At 42.0% G+C, this 15,947-nt stretch overlaps 1 protein-coding gene across 7 annotated transcripts in view; it reads left to right on the forward strand.

The window, feature by feature from the left end:
- The window catches only part of AMMECR1 (AMMECR nuclear protein 1), an 88,998-nt gene extending 74,307 nt beyond the window's left edge, over window positions 1-14,691 (forward strand). For 2 of the 7 annotated variants that reach the window (XM_037407708.1, XM_037407711.1), the window contains 2 exons: window positions 4,925-4,998; window positions 6,258-9,375. In XM_037407708.1, the coding sequence (XP_037263605.1) occupies window positions 4,925-4,998; window positions 6,258-6,355 (172 nt within the window). In that variant the 3' untranslated portion in view covers window positions 6,356-9,375. Of the gene's footprint in view, window positions 1-4,924; window positions 9,376-10,167 lie in introns of those variants that run through there. The other 5 variants (XM_037407712.1, XM_037407709.1, XR_005107411.1 and 2 more) reach the window with 4 other exon arrangements.
- Window positions 14,692-15,947: the final 1,256 nt, after the last annotated feature.

A 15,947-nucleotide genomic window follows, 5' to 3' on the forward strand; every position in this document is an offset into this window, starting at 1 on the left:
GAAAGAAAAGGCTGTTAAATATCAGGCTACTTATATAGCAGGGCACCTGCACGTTTTGTTTGGTAACTGAAAATTCTTAGTGTATTGGTCACTTACTGTGAGGGATGCTGGGGGCTGCAGTTAACGAGGGTTTCTTGCCGTTATCAACTTGGATTTGAGCAGGTGGGGCAGTATGGGGCTGCTGCTGGGTACCAATAACCTGCTCAGTCCTCAGAAAGCATTTGGGTCCTGCGGAGTAGAGGTTTCCCTTGCCTTACCAGCCGTTAGCTGTGCAAATGAGGTAGCTGCTTTGGCAGTCAGCATACTGGTTGAACTGTGTGAGGGTATTCTCAGGAGTGAAGACATTAATTTAGTAGTTTATTTCATACTCTTGTCACTCTTGCACACTTAGTGTATTTTGATTTGCTAATTTAAGAAAATGTGTTCTGGAGGGCTTCTGAGTGGGCGGGAGTCAAAATATTTTTGAATCTGCAGCACATATTCTGCCCATTATATTGTAGTTATACGGTGAAGGGTGGAGGAGTAAATGCCTGTAAGAACGCCTCTAAAACTGTATTTTTATAAGCTTGCAGTGTAACATGACTGCTAAATTCTAGTTATCTATTCCATGCTTAGGGAAATAAGATTTTTTTAAATCTTAGGTCATAAGAAAATATTGACTGTTCATACTTTTCAGGGTGACCGCACTTGAAATTATTAATAACACAAACAACAAAGTTAGAATCCTTTGTCCAAAACTGGTATCCTTCCTACCTTCTATCAACTTTTAGGGTCTCACAGGGTCACGAGATTAGTTCTAAAAATGTTGTATTCTAAAAATGCTCTTGTTTCTGTGTCCTGATCTCTTTGGAAATTCTTTCCTTAGTACAGCTAGGTGTAAACCAGACTTGACTTCCTTGTCCATAAGTAAAACTCAATCCTTTCATTACAGAAAATAATTGGATTCTCCTGATTTGTTTATGATGCACTGTTATAGGACAGAGACCTGAGATTTTGGTTCTTTTCAGCTTCCACATCTGTCATTTTCATCTACAAATCTTGCTATTACTCAGCAGAGGTTTACGTTTAGACCAGATAAAGGGGAGGCATTTCTTAGAAAAATGGATCTGTTAGTATTAGAGGAATTATTTGTTAGTGATCTTGTGGATGAAGAATAAAGACTTTGCGTCTCAGTGACTGTTCAGAATTCTGGATTCTGGTAGGAACCTGATTACTGTGGAGTAAGCTGTGACCAAGGAAAGCATGCTGTTCTGAAAGTTAAACTGGGGAGGAAGGATCTACAGAATCCAGCTAAATTTTCAAATGCAGAACTCCAATCTTCTTTTAACTTATTTCAGATGTACACCTTGTTACCTTCTGTTCAAAAAGAGATAGAGTAACAGTGCTATAGTTCTGAAATGACCATTTCTGTGTACTGCGGTAAATAAGGAATATTTTTCCAAGAAACAAAAATTCTACGTAGCGCACGTTTTCTTCCAGCTACCTGGTTTTGTTGGGAGCAATGGCATATGACCAAATAAGAACAAAATAAACCCCCAAAACCTACCCGGGCCCCAAAAAAACATCACCAACCCTCCCCCCTGTGTTTAGTGCATTTAAGTTCATAACATCCAAACTGCTAGCAAAATCACTGGCCTGATAAGTGGAATAAACAAAGCATGATTTTAATGTTGAGAAGAATTTTTTTTTCTTTGGCGGTCTGTTGTATTTGCTTAAAAACTCAGTTTCTGCTGACATTAACAGTAGTATTAAAATAGTAACCATTTCCCAGCATCAGACAACCTTTTTTAGAGCCTCATTTTAATAACTTCTTGTCACACAGTAAAACATACATTGGAAAAGTAGAATAAGCACTTTTAACTTCTTTTTCAAGTCTCTGAATTAAAGTAAACGTCCTGTGTGTGAATAAAGCTTTAAGCTGATCAAAACTAGTCCGTTGCTAACTATCTTCACTGCAAGTTAATACCCAGTAGTTCTGGCCATGTTTTCAAGAGAACTAAAATACAGTGGCGCTGAAAGAAGTGTACCAGTTCTAGGGGTCTAGAATGCGGTAACTGCATTTTCTCTTCCATCTGCTTAAATGAGCAGATGCGATTCTCATCAGGCTGCCTTTGGCCTGCTTTGACCCACTTACAACCAACTTCATTAACTGACAGGCTTATGGTTTAGTTTCATATTGGCAGGGGATTTCATTCACAGACCAGCTTACTCGTCAAGGGCAGCGTGCCGCATGCCATTCACATCAATTCAAGAAGAGCTGCAACTAATCTCGCAGCCAGGACCAGCGGCCCTTTGTTAAATTAGTACATCATTAACAAGCACTGTTGTATCAAGTCAGTGTGGGCAGCTTTGGTGCTCTGAAACGCGTCCACTGAAGCAAAAAGCTGCAAGTGTAAGGTGGTGTGCTCGGTCCCTCTGGCAAAGAGGCACCAGAAGCAAATGTGTTCGCCCCCGTAATTGCTGCAGTTGGGAACTCCACAGTAGTTTAAACTTTTGTGTCGGGTTGTGAGTGCAAGTGGTTGAGCCATCTGTTGTGTTTTTTTCAGACCTAAAAGAGGAGAGAACAACCAGAGCAACTCCAGAAGAAAAATATGATAGAAAGGAGAGGTGGCAGTATTTTAAGTCGCTGTAGCTGGATTCACCAAACCTCATCTGTCAGATCTCTTATGCAAGGTCTTTCTAAGTGAAATTTGTGGAAATGTGGAATAGTGTTGGTTTTGTGTAGATTTTACACTTCTACAGATAAGTGTAAATGTGGCAATATGTTCCCTGTTGTCAAACAGTACTGATGCAAGTATATCCAAAGTATTTGTTGTCGGGGCCTGGATCCTGCTTTGAATTATATATAGCTGGCTGTTGGTATTGGGGGGCCTCTCTTCGTCATTTTTCAATGGTCTTGGAAGTCTGGAGAGGTCCCAGTCAACTGGAAGCTGGCAAATGTCCCATTTGTCAAGAAGGGTAAGAAGGAAGACCCTGCTAATCACAGGCCTGTCCGTCTGGCTTCAGTGCCTGGTAAAATTATGGAGAAGGTTATTCTGGCAGTTACTGAAAACCATTTGAGAGCCAGCACCGTCACGGGCCACAGCTAGCGTGGGTTCACGAGGGAAAGGACCTGCTTAGCCAACATGATTGCCATGGCAAGGTCACCCGTCTAAGTAACCAAGGGAAGGCAGCAGATGTGGGGGTTTTTATTTTAGTGAAGCTGCTGATACTGGCTCTGGCAGTGTCCTTCTAGACCAAATGTCCAGCACAGAGCTAGGCAAGTCCATGGTACGCTGTGTGAGCAGCTGGCTGATGGGTCAGGCTGAAAGAGTTTTAATAAATGGGGTTACATCAGGCTGGCGGCCAGTCACCAGTGGGGTTCCCCAGGGCTCAGGGCCGGTGCTCTTTAATGTTTTTTATAAGTGAGCTGTATGCAGGAGTCAAATGTACATTAAGTTTGCCAGTGGTAGTAAACTAGGAGGAGCTGCGGACCCCCTCGAGGGTAGAGGGGCCTTACGGGGAGATCTGGATAGACCAGAGAGCTGTGCAATCACCAACCGTATGGAATTTAACAAGAGCAAGTGCCGGATTCTCCACCTGGGATGGGCTGATCCTGGGTACATGGACAAACTGGGGGACGAGAGGCTGGAGAACAGCCCCGCGGAAAGAGGCCTGGGGGTCTGGGCTGGCGGCAAGCTGGCCTGGGGTCAGGCGTGCCCTGGCAGCCCAAAGGGCTGCGGTGCCCTGGGCTGCGTCAGGCGCCGCACAGTAGCCGGCCGGGGGGCGACTGTCCCGCTGCTCCGCGCTGGCGCGGCCCCGCGGCTCTGTGGGCAGCTTTGGGTGCCTCGGTGCGGGGGAGCATCCAGCTCCGGGAGTGTGTCCGGAGGGGGCGGCCAGGAGGGTGGACGGGCCTGGGGGCGAGGGGCAGCTGGCTTGTGCAGCTTGGAGAAAAGGCCCAGGGGCACCCCCATGGCCCAGCCCCCCCCCCCATGGCCCAGGGGCTCCCTCACGGCCCAGGCCCCCCCCCCATGGCCCAGGGGCTCCCTCACGGCACAGGGGCTCCCTCATGGCCCAAGGGTGCCCTTATGGCCCAGGGCCCCCCCAAATGGCCCGGGGATGCCCTCACGGCCCAGGGGCACCCGCATCACAGCCTACACCTTCCTCACAGGAGGCAGCGGGGCGGGAGGTGCTGCTGTCTGGTGACCAGCGATAGGACATGAGGAAATGGAGTGAAGCTGCGCCAGGGAAGTTCAGAGTGGCCATTAGGAAAAGGTTCTTCACTGAGAGGGCAGTTGGTCACTGGAACAGGCTTCCTGGGGAAGTGGTCACAGCACCAAACCTGTCAGAGTTCAAGGAGCATCTGGACGATGCTTAGTCATGTGGTTTAGTTTTAGGTAGTCCTGCGAGGAGCAGGGAGTTGGATTCGATGGTCCTTACGGGTCCTTTCCAACTTGAGGTATGCTATGATTCTAGTCTGAAAAGAATGCAGTTCCCTTTAATGTAGTTGGGATTATTTTAAAAGCAGAATTTGGCAGACAATTGATACTGATTGTTTAAAAACAGCCCAAAAAATCTGTAGTGCTTGTTTACATTTTTCTCCTAGGTTTGACGTAGAGCGCTGGCTGAGGATACAGGCATTCTCAATAAATGAGTTTTTATTCCCTCTACTTCGAGCAACATTATAGGCAACAATTTTTGACAGTTCTGTTTGCTTAAAGCATTTATCATAAGCACTTATGGTGTGATTTGTCACGTGATTCAAGAATGCCCCTGACAGCCATGATGGTTCTCTCCCTGCCTTTGTGCAACTGAAGTTAGTTTTACTCCTAACATCAGAAGTACAGAGCTGTAATCATCAGACATACCACTAGTGCAGTATTTTTAGAGCTACTTGGAGCTTTCTGGTAACAGTTCTTGAGTTTGCTGCTTTGCTTTTTTCTAGGTACCGTAGTGAGAAGATGACGATGAGCTACACAGAGTACCTTGCCCATCGTCAGCATCATCACTTCCAAAATGGTATTGGGCACCCCCTTCCACCATACAACCATTATTCCTGACACTGAGCCGCATGACCAGTCACTGGACCTCTCTGCAGACCTCTTCCCAGGAGACCCTGCCCCTTCTTGGTCTAGCTATCTCTATTACTGTACCATTTTATGATGATAGTTTCCGTTGCCATGTTGAGGCTGCTTAGTTGGTTAAGCTCATCATGGCAACGGGAGGGAAAACTACATTATTACAAAGATCCCATACTTTTTTTATTATTGAGTCACTGCAGATTTTTTTGCAGCATATATAGCCCTTGGGTTTTTTATGAAATTTTAAATTTCTACTTCATTAACATTGAATTATATCAATCAAGGCTTTCTGTGACTGTGGATGGAAGGAAGAGTTTAAGGATTACAGTTAGGGATGCTTTGCTTAGTAAAAAGGCATTCATGGCTTTTGCATTAATAGGTGTGACAGGGAATGAAACATATCAGATTCAGGTATTCTACTAGACAATGAATTGCATTTTCATAACGTTCTTGATAACGTTGTGTGTACAATAGCTCACCCCCACCGTCAAGGTTTCATGTAGGTATTATACATGATCTCCAGATCCAGCACATACAGCCACCATGTCAAGGCTGACAGACAAAATGCTTTTTTGGATGAAGAGAAGCGATTAACGTGTACAGTGAGAGGTGATGTTAACATGGCAGCATGTTCAGAATCAAGTGGCCTAATTGATAGGGCATGACATAATCCAGTAGGCTACCAGGTGCCTCTGCCTCCGGTTCCGTGCTGGGAATCAAGGGCAATCCAGCCCTGTCGAGAGTACTCATAGTAATGCATTTGTAATGAGACGATGCCTTTCTGATGATCTCAAATTAGGAGTGACATTTAAGAACAGGTTGGTGCGTAGCAGATGTCATATTAGGAAGAAAATGGATTTAGATTTAGTGCCTTTTGACTATGACATAACTATATACTTCTATATAAAATTCACAGGAAAAATATAGCAAATACACTGGACATTCTAGCAAACTATTGAGTCTGCTCTGGTGTCAGGTTTTGGGGGATTTTTTTTTAAAGTGAGAAATTTTTTTTTTATATATATCAATCCTATTTTGGGAAAGAAAAATCCCTGTTTTGTTTTCTTCTGCTTTTGAACTTGTTGAGTTTTATCAAGTCGTGAATAGTTAGATAGTTCACTATTGTTTAAAAAAAGACTGTTGTGAAAGAGCACAGGACAAGTATGCCGTAATTTTACATGTTTTCATCTATTACAGGAATAATACTTGAGAGCTGTAAAGTACTGTGTAATAATTCTGATGCCCCTCCACATGGTAGAAGAAAGAGAACTGATTGGAACTTTTTCCTGCTGTAAAAATAGGATTTAGCAAAAGGTATGCGTGGTATATTTGCAAGCCCGGTATGTGGTAGGAGCAAGCTCCGTGCTCGTGTGCCTGCAGAACTCCCACTAATACCCGTTGTAGTTCAGTGCATCTTCTAGGGGACGATATACACCATCTATTACAGAAAAGACCTTCCTAATATGCGTGAGTAAACCACAGTAAGCATAAATTCCAGTTATTTTGAATAATGAATGTTTGTAAATATATAGATACGTAAAATTAAAATAGTTAATTAAAATTCAGTTTTAAAAAATCAGATTAATTATAAAAATGTTTCAGTAGGGCTTCAAAAACAGATATGGCTAAATTATGCTCATCCCTTATGTGAGGTTAGCTTTGCCACTTCTTGTAGAAGGTCTTTGGTATTCCTTCATCCACAGCATTTGATGTCCAAATATTAACATTTTCAGTTGTGATGCCTTAATTTATAAGCAGAGGGCCTGAAATTTCAGGAGCCAAGAGATGCCAGCCAGAAGCTGCAAAAATTAATAGATGTTTATACAGAGGCTATTTTGGATGATACTGTTGTCTTGTTTCTACTTGGGGAACACTTTTAAATGGATTAGTCTTCAAGTGGAAATTGTGAACAAGTGGCTACCTGATAGAGTTGTGTTGCGATTTTTTTTTCTTGCCCTTATAGGGAAACTGAGCACAAACTGAATTGTTCTGCTGCAAGAAAAAAAAAAAAAAAAAAAGTCATCCAACCCCATCTTTATCTGTCATCTCGTTACAGCATGCTCATGCTTCTGTATGAGCTCATTGTTAGAAGTTTTTTAAAAAGATCTATTATATATAAAAATATATATGTATTGAAAGGTGCTAATCAACCTCAAGCAGGTCACGTGACTGGTCATGCGGATCTAAAATCATATCAGATTTTTTAAAAAATCTTCGATATATGCAGATGTTATACAGAATTTCTTACCAGTGTAATAATGATATACTGATGAATAAACAATCCTGCAGGTTTTTAAGGACAAGGTCAGCAATACTTCCCACCATGGCTTGGGGGAGAAAAGGATAGTTTTGTCTCCTTTTTGTATACAGCATAATGCACACTGCATTTTTGTCTATCTCTTAGTAGCTGTTGCTTAAAAATATAGTTAAAAGGGTGTTATACAAACTGTAAAGGTGTGCTTTTGAAATGAGTTAATGCCAGACCCTTCTGGACCAGAGTTTTGTATCACTAATTAAAAAAAACTGTTACAGAGTCTGTGGTCAATCAGATTGAGTATTCCAATCTTTTTTAAAAAAATATCATACAATCTACAGTGTTTCTAGGGCACCTACCTCCTCAGCATGCAAGTGCTGAAATAGCTATGGATTGTTTCTGTGTAATTGTGGGTTTGTTTGTACAAAACGTGCAGCTCACTGTGACATGCACTGGGACAGAATAGGTCTGTTTGCGTAAAGCTGATCAACAATTGCTCTCACAAATGTCATTCCCTCGTAGTTATGTTTAGTACCCTTTTAGATATATTGCTGGGTTTAGATACAGATTTTTCAATCTGTTTCTTTTTGTAATTTGGGGTACTCTATAAGAAGTTAAGGTACAACCAAGCAGCGTATTTCTGTTTTTTAAGTTGGAATGCTGATTTTTTACGAGCATTACTCAGTTTGCCTTATTCCATTAAAGAGATTGTTGGGGTTTTTTTGAATTCTTTTGCTTAATGTTCCTAAAAACCCTGTTCTGTAAACTGAGTTAGACAACGAAACCGTAGACTTGACATGAAACTATTACTCAGTCGTGCTTCAAGTGGCCTTCCTTCTGCCCAGCCTGCTGTAGCACGGACTCCTCACCATCTCAACCCCAGCGCTGATCGTAGCAGGGGGAGGGCACACTAGAGTTCTGACCTCAGATACACTATGAAATCAAGGCCGTCAAATCCATTTGCACACCCTGGCGTTTGTATACGGACCTCTTTACTTGTCTTCAAACGTGCGGGTTTTTAAAATTGTTGTCTGGAGTAGGTTACATCTCTTATGTGTGTTAGATCGAACCAAAGAAGCCTCCAGCCATGCCCAAATGCTGCTCCTAAAGCCTGCCTTCCAGTCCTTACAAAATCCCTGCAGGATTAAATGTGTTAACTTTTTTATTTTTGTACAGTTTCTAACTGATTTTTGCTAGTGATGTTAATTGAATTAAGTTTATTTGGGGAGTCTGAATATCTCCTCCATTTAAATAAACTGGTGACTTTCCTTTTATGTTTAAAAAAAAAAAAAGGTTTTTTAAAAAAAAAAAAAAAAAAAAAAAAGAGAAACCCAAAGTGTGCCTCTCAGATTTAAGGGTTTCTGGTTACATTTATTCTTAAGACCAGCAATGATTCTTTATAGACAAAGATATGTTTTCCTCGGTTTTTATTACTGTTAAAGAAAAAATAAAAAAGAAAAACCTCTTTCTTTGCTCTGGACCCAGTAATTGTGCTGGTACATAAACGCACTGAGAAAACAAACTTTTGTTTGGAACTTTTGTAACAACTTATGACTGTTTTTGTATATCAAAGTTGATTCTTTTCAAGATATTTGGATCTAGTTTCTAAGTTATTTTAGTGTTTTATATGTTACAAAAAAAAAAAAATTTCTTTAAATTGTTCACCAGCATCTTGAGTTATCTTTAATGCAATGGTGACACACGATGGGCTCAGAGCTACCTGGAGTAGCTTGGAAGGCCTCCGTCTTTTCCTTCCTTCCTTAGTAACTTGATTGATTACAATAATATCACAGATTACCTGAACCCCCTTCCTTTATAACTAGATCCTCCTTCCTTCCACATTTAATTGCTATTAGTGTGAAGAAACTGTTGAAATGGGCATTTTAATATAAGTAACGGCTTAAAAAAAGAAAAATGAGGAAAAAGAAAAAAAAAAAGATTATAGAAGGTTATCTGTGGGTCTGTGAGATATGGCTGTGGAAAGATATTGTAGTAGTTTTAACACTATTGTTATTACCTTTTAAATCATTTACCCAATAAAATAAGGAAGAAGAATCACCATTTCTTTTTATGTTTCTCTGCTGAATTGTGCGGCTTGGTCAGTTTTTTTCTTTAAGCATTTGCACTTAGTGTTACTGGTAAAGGTTAATGATGTGTTAGAAATATTTTCCTGTGATTAACGGTCTTTCCATTTTGCCTGCTGTAGGAACAGATTGTGGACAGGTGCATGCAGCTTTCGGTGTAATTTGTGAGTCGGTACACACTCCAAGTTAAATCAGCTTTTATAGCAGTTATATCACTTGTATCAGTATTTATATCAGTATTTGGAATCAGTTCAGTTTTGTACTTTTTATATCTTAACGTTAAACATGGAATTTTGTCCAGGCTTGGGCTCCTTGCCCTCTGAGAGGGGGAAATGCTTTCAGCCTTTTGAAGCAAGACGTTGCTGCAGAACCAGTTATACTGGTGTAACCAACACATCGCCTACGCTACTTGTAGCAACGTTACGATGTGTTACAATAATGTGGCAAGGTGTGTACTGAAGAATATCTCGAAATACCACCTAAAATAATTTCAATGCACTTTCTCCTTATTACTGTTACAGTAGTAGGTGTGACTTTTAAAGAGTATCTAGGCTTGCTGTGCCACGAGGGATTTTTTTATCTTGCATGTCATATCTAGCTAAGGTGTCGACTGTGCAGTTGACCAAATTTTATGGAAATGAGTGTAGAGCTTGTGCCGACTTAGGGCAGTCCTGCAAAGTACGGTGGGCCAGGGAAGAAGTCTTTCCCCCTTCCTCAAAAGCTTTTAGCCTTAACACAGTGGTGCTATTTTTAAATTGTTTTACTTCAGCAGATCACGAGAACGGCACACCAGAACCGTGAGTTCATTAACAGCTTTAACTGTCCACAGCAGCTTTCAGCGTCCCTGCGGTAGCTCTGCCTTGGGAGCAGCGCTGCCCCTCCGTGCTGGCACGGGTGGTTGTGCTGATACCCAAGAGATGTTTTATTTGAGAAGGGAAGGCGTGTGGTCCTGCGAAGCAACGAAGCCACAGTCCAGCTGATGACAGAGCAAAGTACCCAGACAGGTAAAACTGACTCGGAGAACTTCATTCCCTGAGCCAAATTCTAGTGATCGGAGAGACGTTTTCTACCGAGTCTGAGGTAAAGATATGTCCTTTTTAGGATAATTTCTGTGACAAAACAAGAAACTTCTAACATCTCCCTGGAATTCAGATCTGAGTTTAGAAGTGGTTTTGTTTGTCTTTGACTAACTCCTGTCTGTAGTTGCAAAGTCTTTGAAAACAAACCAATGTAACCTTTAGATGTTGGTGCAGCCATTACTCCACTTGCTTTGGAGCCTTGGTTTAGAAGATGTAAAAGAAAAAAAACTCTGAAAGGAAAACTTGCTTAAGTAAATAGTTTCCATTGTTGTTTTAGTATCTCACAGATGGGGTATCATTAGTCTGAATTAGGTAAAACCTTCCTAAAACTGACCTCCACTGAGATGTATAGCTAGTTAAAACTTCCTACCCAAAGTTTCCCACTCTTCTTGCTACTTTAGCCAGCTGTCTAGTTATCACACTATAAAAACCAAACTACCAAAACAGTGCTGGGTATTAAGGATGTTTCAGAGGTGGAAACTTGCTTATTCTTACACAGATGTTGGTACTAAACAATGAAAGCCTGACTTACAATCAGAGTTGTAGAGAGATAAAGGGGATAATTAGCAGTGCCTAAAAAAGGAAATGGCTGGTTTAGTTCACCTTGGGTTTCCATAAGGCACTTCATACTCGATTTCTACTTTAGCTGTTGTATTAGTCTTTCTGTTATTCAAAAGAAATTACGGTGGAGAATTGGTTCTGTTCCTCAGCTCTGTGAAAACTTCTACAACGCAGTAATACAGGTGAGCATGTCCAGTATGTTGTTTTTCCAGGAACTGTACACAATGAAGTACCTGCTTGTCTGAGATGTCCTGGGTAACATCATTGCAGTCTGTCTAAATGTATTTTTAATTACAGCCAGGAACACTTCTGAAGCACATCAAAACTACCTTGCCTTCCCCTGTGGCGTGAGACCGAGCAAGTTACAGTAGCTTTCTGAACAAAGTTTTAAGCTGAAAACCGTACGTGTTCTTCCACCTCCTACTAAAGAGACATAGATGAGGAAGGAACAGACACTGCCACAATCGGGGCAGGAACAGTGGAAGCACAGAGAAAGCATCATAATACTGTAATACCGTTTCCTGAGCTCTTCACCTGAAAGGCATGGACAGGGACTATTTAAACAGCGATTAAAGGATTTATGTCCTACAGCAAGATCTGCCGGTAAGCAGGCTTGGCTTGTGTCGATTGACAGGTAACATGCACAGGTCATAGCTAAATGCTTAAAACATCCAGAAATCCCAGGAAGTGTCGTTGTCGCTTACAGAAACTGCTACGTGCGAGGCAGGCTACCCCTAGCAGGGCGGGCTGCTTAAGACAGGGCAATCCATATTCTTACCAGATTTGATGATTGGCAATCTAATACTGAAGTCCCTCTCTTTAATATTACAAATTGAACTGGAAAGTCAATCTGGGTTCTCTTACTAGTTCTAAAAAGTTAAGTGAGACAGACGGTGCCTGGCACTACTAGAATGATAACAAAACTGTACAGTAGCCATTAAAATGAATTTATTTGTTTTAATTCAAAGGTTTAACAACTATTAGCCCAGTGGTCTGGACTCAGGGCACAACCACAAAGAAGAAACATCAGACCAAAATACAAAAAACAAGTACACAAATTACCCCTTATTTGTAAATGTAACCTCATAACCAAGTTTTAGCACATTAAAAAGTTTACAAAGTTTGTAACACTCTTAAAAATTATTCAGAACTGACAGCATATGTGGCAGTTGAGCCTCTCCACTCCATCCTTGCCCATACCGTTCTGTGCCTGGATAATGCCACGCTTGAACTGGCAGGTTGGGTCACTGGAACTGCAGGTTTCCAAAGACACTTTGGTGCTTCTGACCAGTGCCCAAGCAACTCCAGCTCCCTACCCCCGTTGGGTTAGCAGGAGGCGTGCGGGTGCGCTCACTGTTCTGCCTGCTGTGTCCTCTGCAGCATTGAGATAATGACTCAGTAAATGCAGAAATAATTTAAAAAAAGTACAAAATTGACCCTGAAGAAAAATAAAATCATTTAAAAAACAGCCTGGCTTTAACCAAGTTATACTAAAAGCTGCAAGACAGATTTACAGCAATATCACTTTGAGTACGAGATCACAAAAGATGAGTCTTGTCACTGTAAAAATGAAAACATCAAAGTTGACCTGTCTGCCTGTAGAAACCTCAAGCTTCCTAACAGGGCTGGCATATGCCCTCTTCCTGGTTTTTGGCCTTTTCAGAGCTTTGTTAACTATTAGGACTAATTTAATTCCTAAGAATCTGCCTGTAGTGAAACAACTGCAACACTGAGAAAAAACAGCACGTCTGTATTTCCATTAGCTATAGCTACTTAGAAAATTAATGTCTCTGGTTTAGATGCAAGACTTAGGACATTAAAGTACAGTAATTTAACAGTTGCAAATAGCCATTTCTGAAAGAAAAATACAGTTGGGCTTTACAAAATGATATCAAATATACAGAAATATCAAAACCCTGATTGTGGCCAGAAACAGATGGATAAAACTACACTGAGGTACTCTATAATCTTAAGGTATGCAAATGGGGTGACTTCCCATGGCTCCCAACTTCAGCACCTGATTAAGCACAAGTAGGCGTTGCTTATAAGCAGCATTTGTCGATCCCCAACAAGCTGAACCGAAACCAAGTACAAGAGCTGTCAGGTTTCATCCTTCCAAAGAAACAAGATGCAAATTCTTCTTTGGTGCTTAAATAGAAGGAAGTTAGAACAAATAGATACAGCTCAAACACCGCATCCTTGAAAAATAGCACTGCATGTATCCTGGACAGCTAAATCCTTGGCACAATATTCTCAATACGCACAGGCTGTGTTGCCAGATGTTACGGTGGGTGCAGGAATTTTACTAGCTCACTTTTCTGCTTTGGAGGGCTACTTACTCTAAAGCTGCATAAACAAACTGATGAGGAAACAAGTTTATTGTGGTTACTAATGCTTCATTTATGCGTACATTTGCAGGCAAATTTAGACAGTCATTCACTGGCAGAAAGAGTAATCAATGTCATTCTCCTTGGTTCTTTTGTTTGAAGCACCTACAATATTAAAAATTAGGAGAGCAGAGTGCTCTGCTCAGACCCCTTACTACGTACCAGTGTCTGTGAAGTCTGGGCATTGGCGCTGCACAAGAATTTTTTTTGGTATTGTGCCTGACTCGCTGGTGGGCAGCACATCACTCCCCATCAGGGCGAGAGTTTACAGTCAGCTTAAGCTACTGCTGAAAGGAACAGCCTGTCCGCTCTCTGGCCCACCCCCTGCTCTGCCCCGTAGCTGCTGCTGCTGCTCCCATTACTGTTAGTACTGTGACAAAAGATGTAGGACCATTTGCCCAGGGGAGGCCAGGACTACCCTTTCAATGGTGCGCTGCACTGCTGCAATGTCAAATCTCATCACCAGGTGCTGGGCAACAGCTTCAAGCTCTCTTGACCTAGATTGTGTGCATAATACCACAGGGGAGAATGCCTGTTAGGATTCAAGAATAGCAGTATAGTTTTGCTCTTTAATTTCCAGCATAAATAAGCATAAAAGCAACCAAAGAAGTCATCTCGATAGCATAACTGCCTATAAAATAAACCATTCAGGGAAAAGAAAATCAGCCTCTGCCAGGGAAGAGAATAAATAACCCCAATGGAGATTAAGTATTCTGCTTTCCCATTCAAACCAATATCCTGCATGCTGAACAAAGTCGGTGTATCTGATGCACGTTCCGAACAGATACCAGAGACAGCTGAGGAATAAAAGATGCAAAGTTCCATGCCACCACCTTCACAAGTTCGTTCCCTTTCTGCTCCCACCCTGACCTTCACCTCCTGTGAAGCCTGTCTCTCAGCTACGCTGTTAGTTTCTTGTGGCACCACACCATAAACCAAAATGAAATACGAAGTTTAAAGAGTCTTCACAAACAGGCAAGGGGAGAGGGAATAATTTAACTTTTGGGCCCCTCACTACAAGAAAGACACCGAGGTGGCCAGAGTGCATCCAGAGAACAGCAGCGGAGCTGGGGCAGGGGCTGGAGCCCAAGGCTTATGAGGAGTGACTGAGCAAATTGGGGGTGTTCAGCCTGGAGAAAAGGATGCTCAGGGGAGACCCTCTTGTTCTCTACAACTACCTGAAAGGGGGGTGGGGTGTAGGGTGGGGGGTGGTCTCTTCTCCCAAGGAACAACCAACAGGACAAGAAGAAACAACTTCAAGTTGCACCAGGGGAGGTTTAGGTTGGGTATTAGGAAAAAATTCTTCACCAAAAGGGTTGTCCAGCACTGGAACAGAATACCTAGGGAAGTGGTGGAGTCACGTTCCCTGGAGGTGTTTAAAAGCCATGTAGATGTGGCACTTAGTGACAGGGTTTAGTGGTGGCCTTGGCAGTGCTGGGTTAATGGTTGGACTTGATCTTAAGGGTCTTTTCCAACCTAAATGATTCTGTTCTAATTCAGCCAGCTTCATTGATACTGTACAACAAGCAAAGAAGCAACAGCTTACTGTCAAAAAAAGAGGTGAAGGTCCTACTGCCTTCCCTCCCACCTGACCCCAGTTGTACCAGTCGACTCTTTACAGCAGCTCCAATACTTCCAAAATCCTTATTGAGTGTGGTAGTTGGTTTACCTCTCTCCTGCTTTGCTGAATTACCTTGTTCAGTTAGCCATTTTAGTGACTTAAATTGGTACAGAGGAGTTCAACAACCTCCAGAACCCGCCCAGGTGAGGTTTGGAAGGGAACCGTGGGTGTCCTGTTGGCTTTCGTGAGCAGTTCTGTCAGCATATTCCACATTGGGAAATTATGCCTGAATTCATAGCATGACTTAAAACAACTGGACCAGCATAACAGAGAAAAGCACGAGTCACAGCACCATGACAGAAACAGACATCTATGATTCAGGGTGGGAGGGGAGGCAAGAGCAATCACTTACAGTGGCTCTGCTACCAAAGTCAATGGTACAAGTGGTGCAGCTCCACCAAGAATCCTTTCATCCAAACTGCCCCCGGGATTTCCCTCCTGTTAGCTATATTTAACATCACCATTCCTGCTACTGAGTTTGAAGTCAGGTCAGAAGAGCTCACAAATTTTGCATTCCAAGCAAAAAGCCTGCACTGAGTGAGACACCTGGGCTTATTTAAATGCTTCTGCAGTCTTAATTGACCAGAGACAGTCAATGGTGGTAGATAGCAGCTGTTTTATACTCATTTAGAATGCCCCAAAGCAGGTGACTATAGATAGGAAATGCTGTAGTTAAACAAAAAAACCCCAAAAAACTGCTACTTTCATCTAACACAGAAATTCTTCCAGTAGCTACGGTATTCTGAAGGAAAAATAAACAGGAAAGATTCTTAAAAGCATAAAAAACCCACAACCAAAACCCCCATAAGTAAAGTTAAGCACATAACAATGCTAAATAACACTTGCCAAATTTGGCTAAAGTCATTCTATTGCAATAGCAAACATTCCACCTGAACAGGAC

Source organism: Falco rusticolus, chromosome 14 (genome assembly GCF_015220075.1).
Source record: "Falco rusticolus isolate bFalRus1 chromosome 14, bFalRus1.pri, whole genome shotgun sequence".
NCBI classification, from domain to species: domain Eukaryota; kingdom Metazoa; phylum Chordata; class Aves; order Falconiformes; family Falconidae; genus Falco; species Falco rusticolus.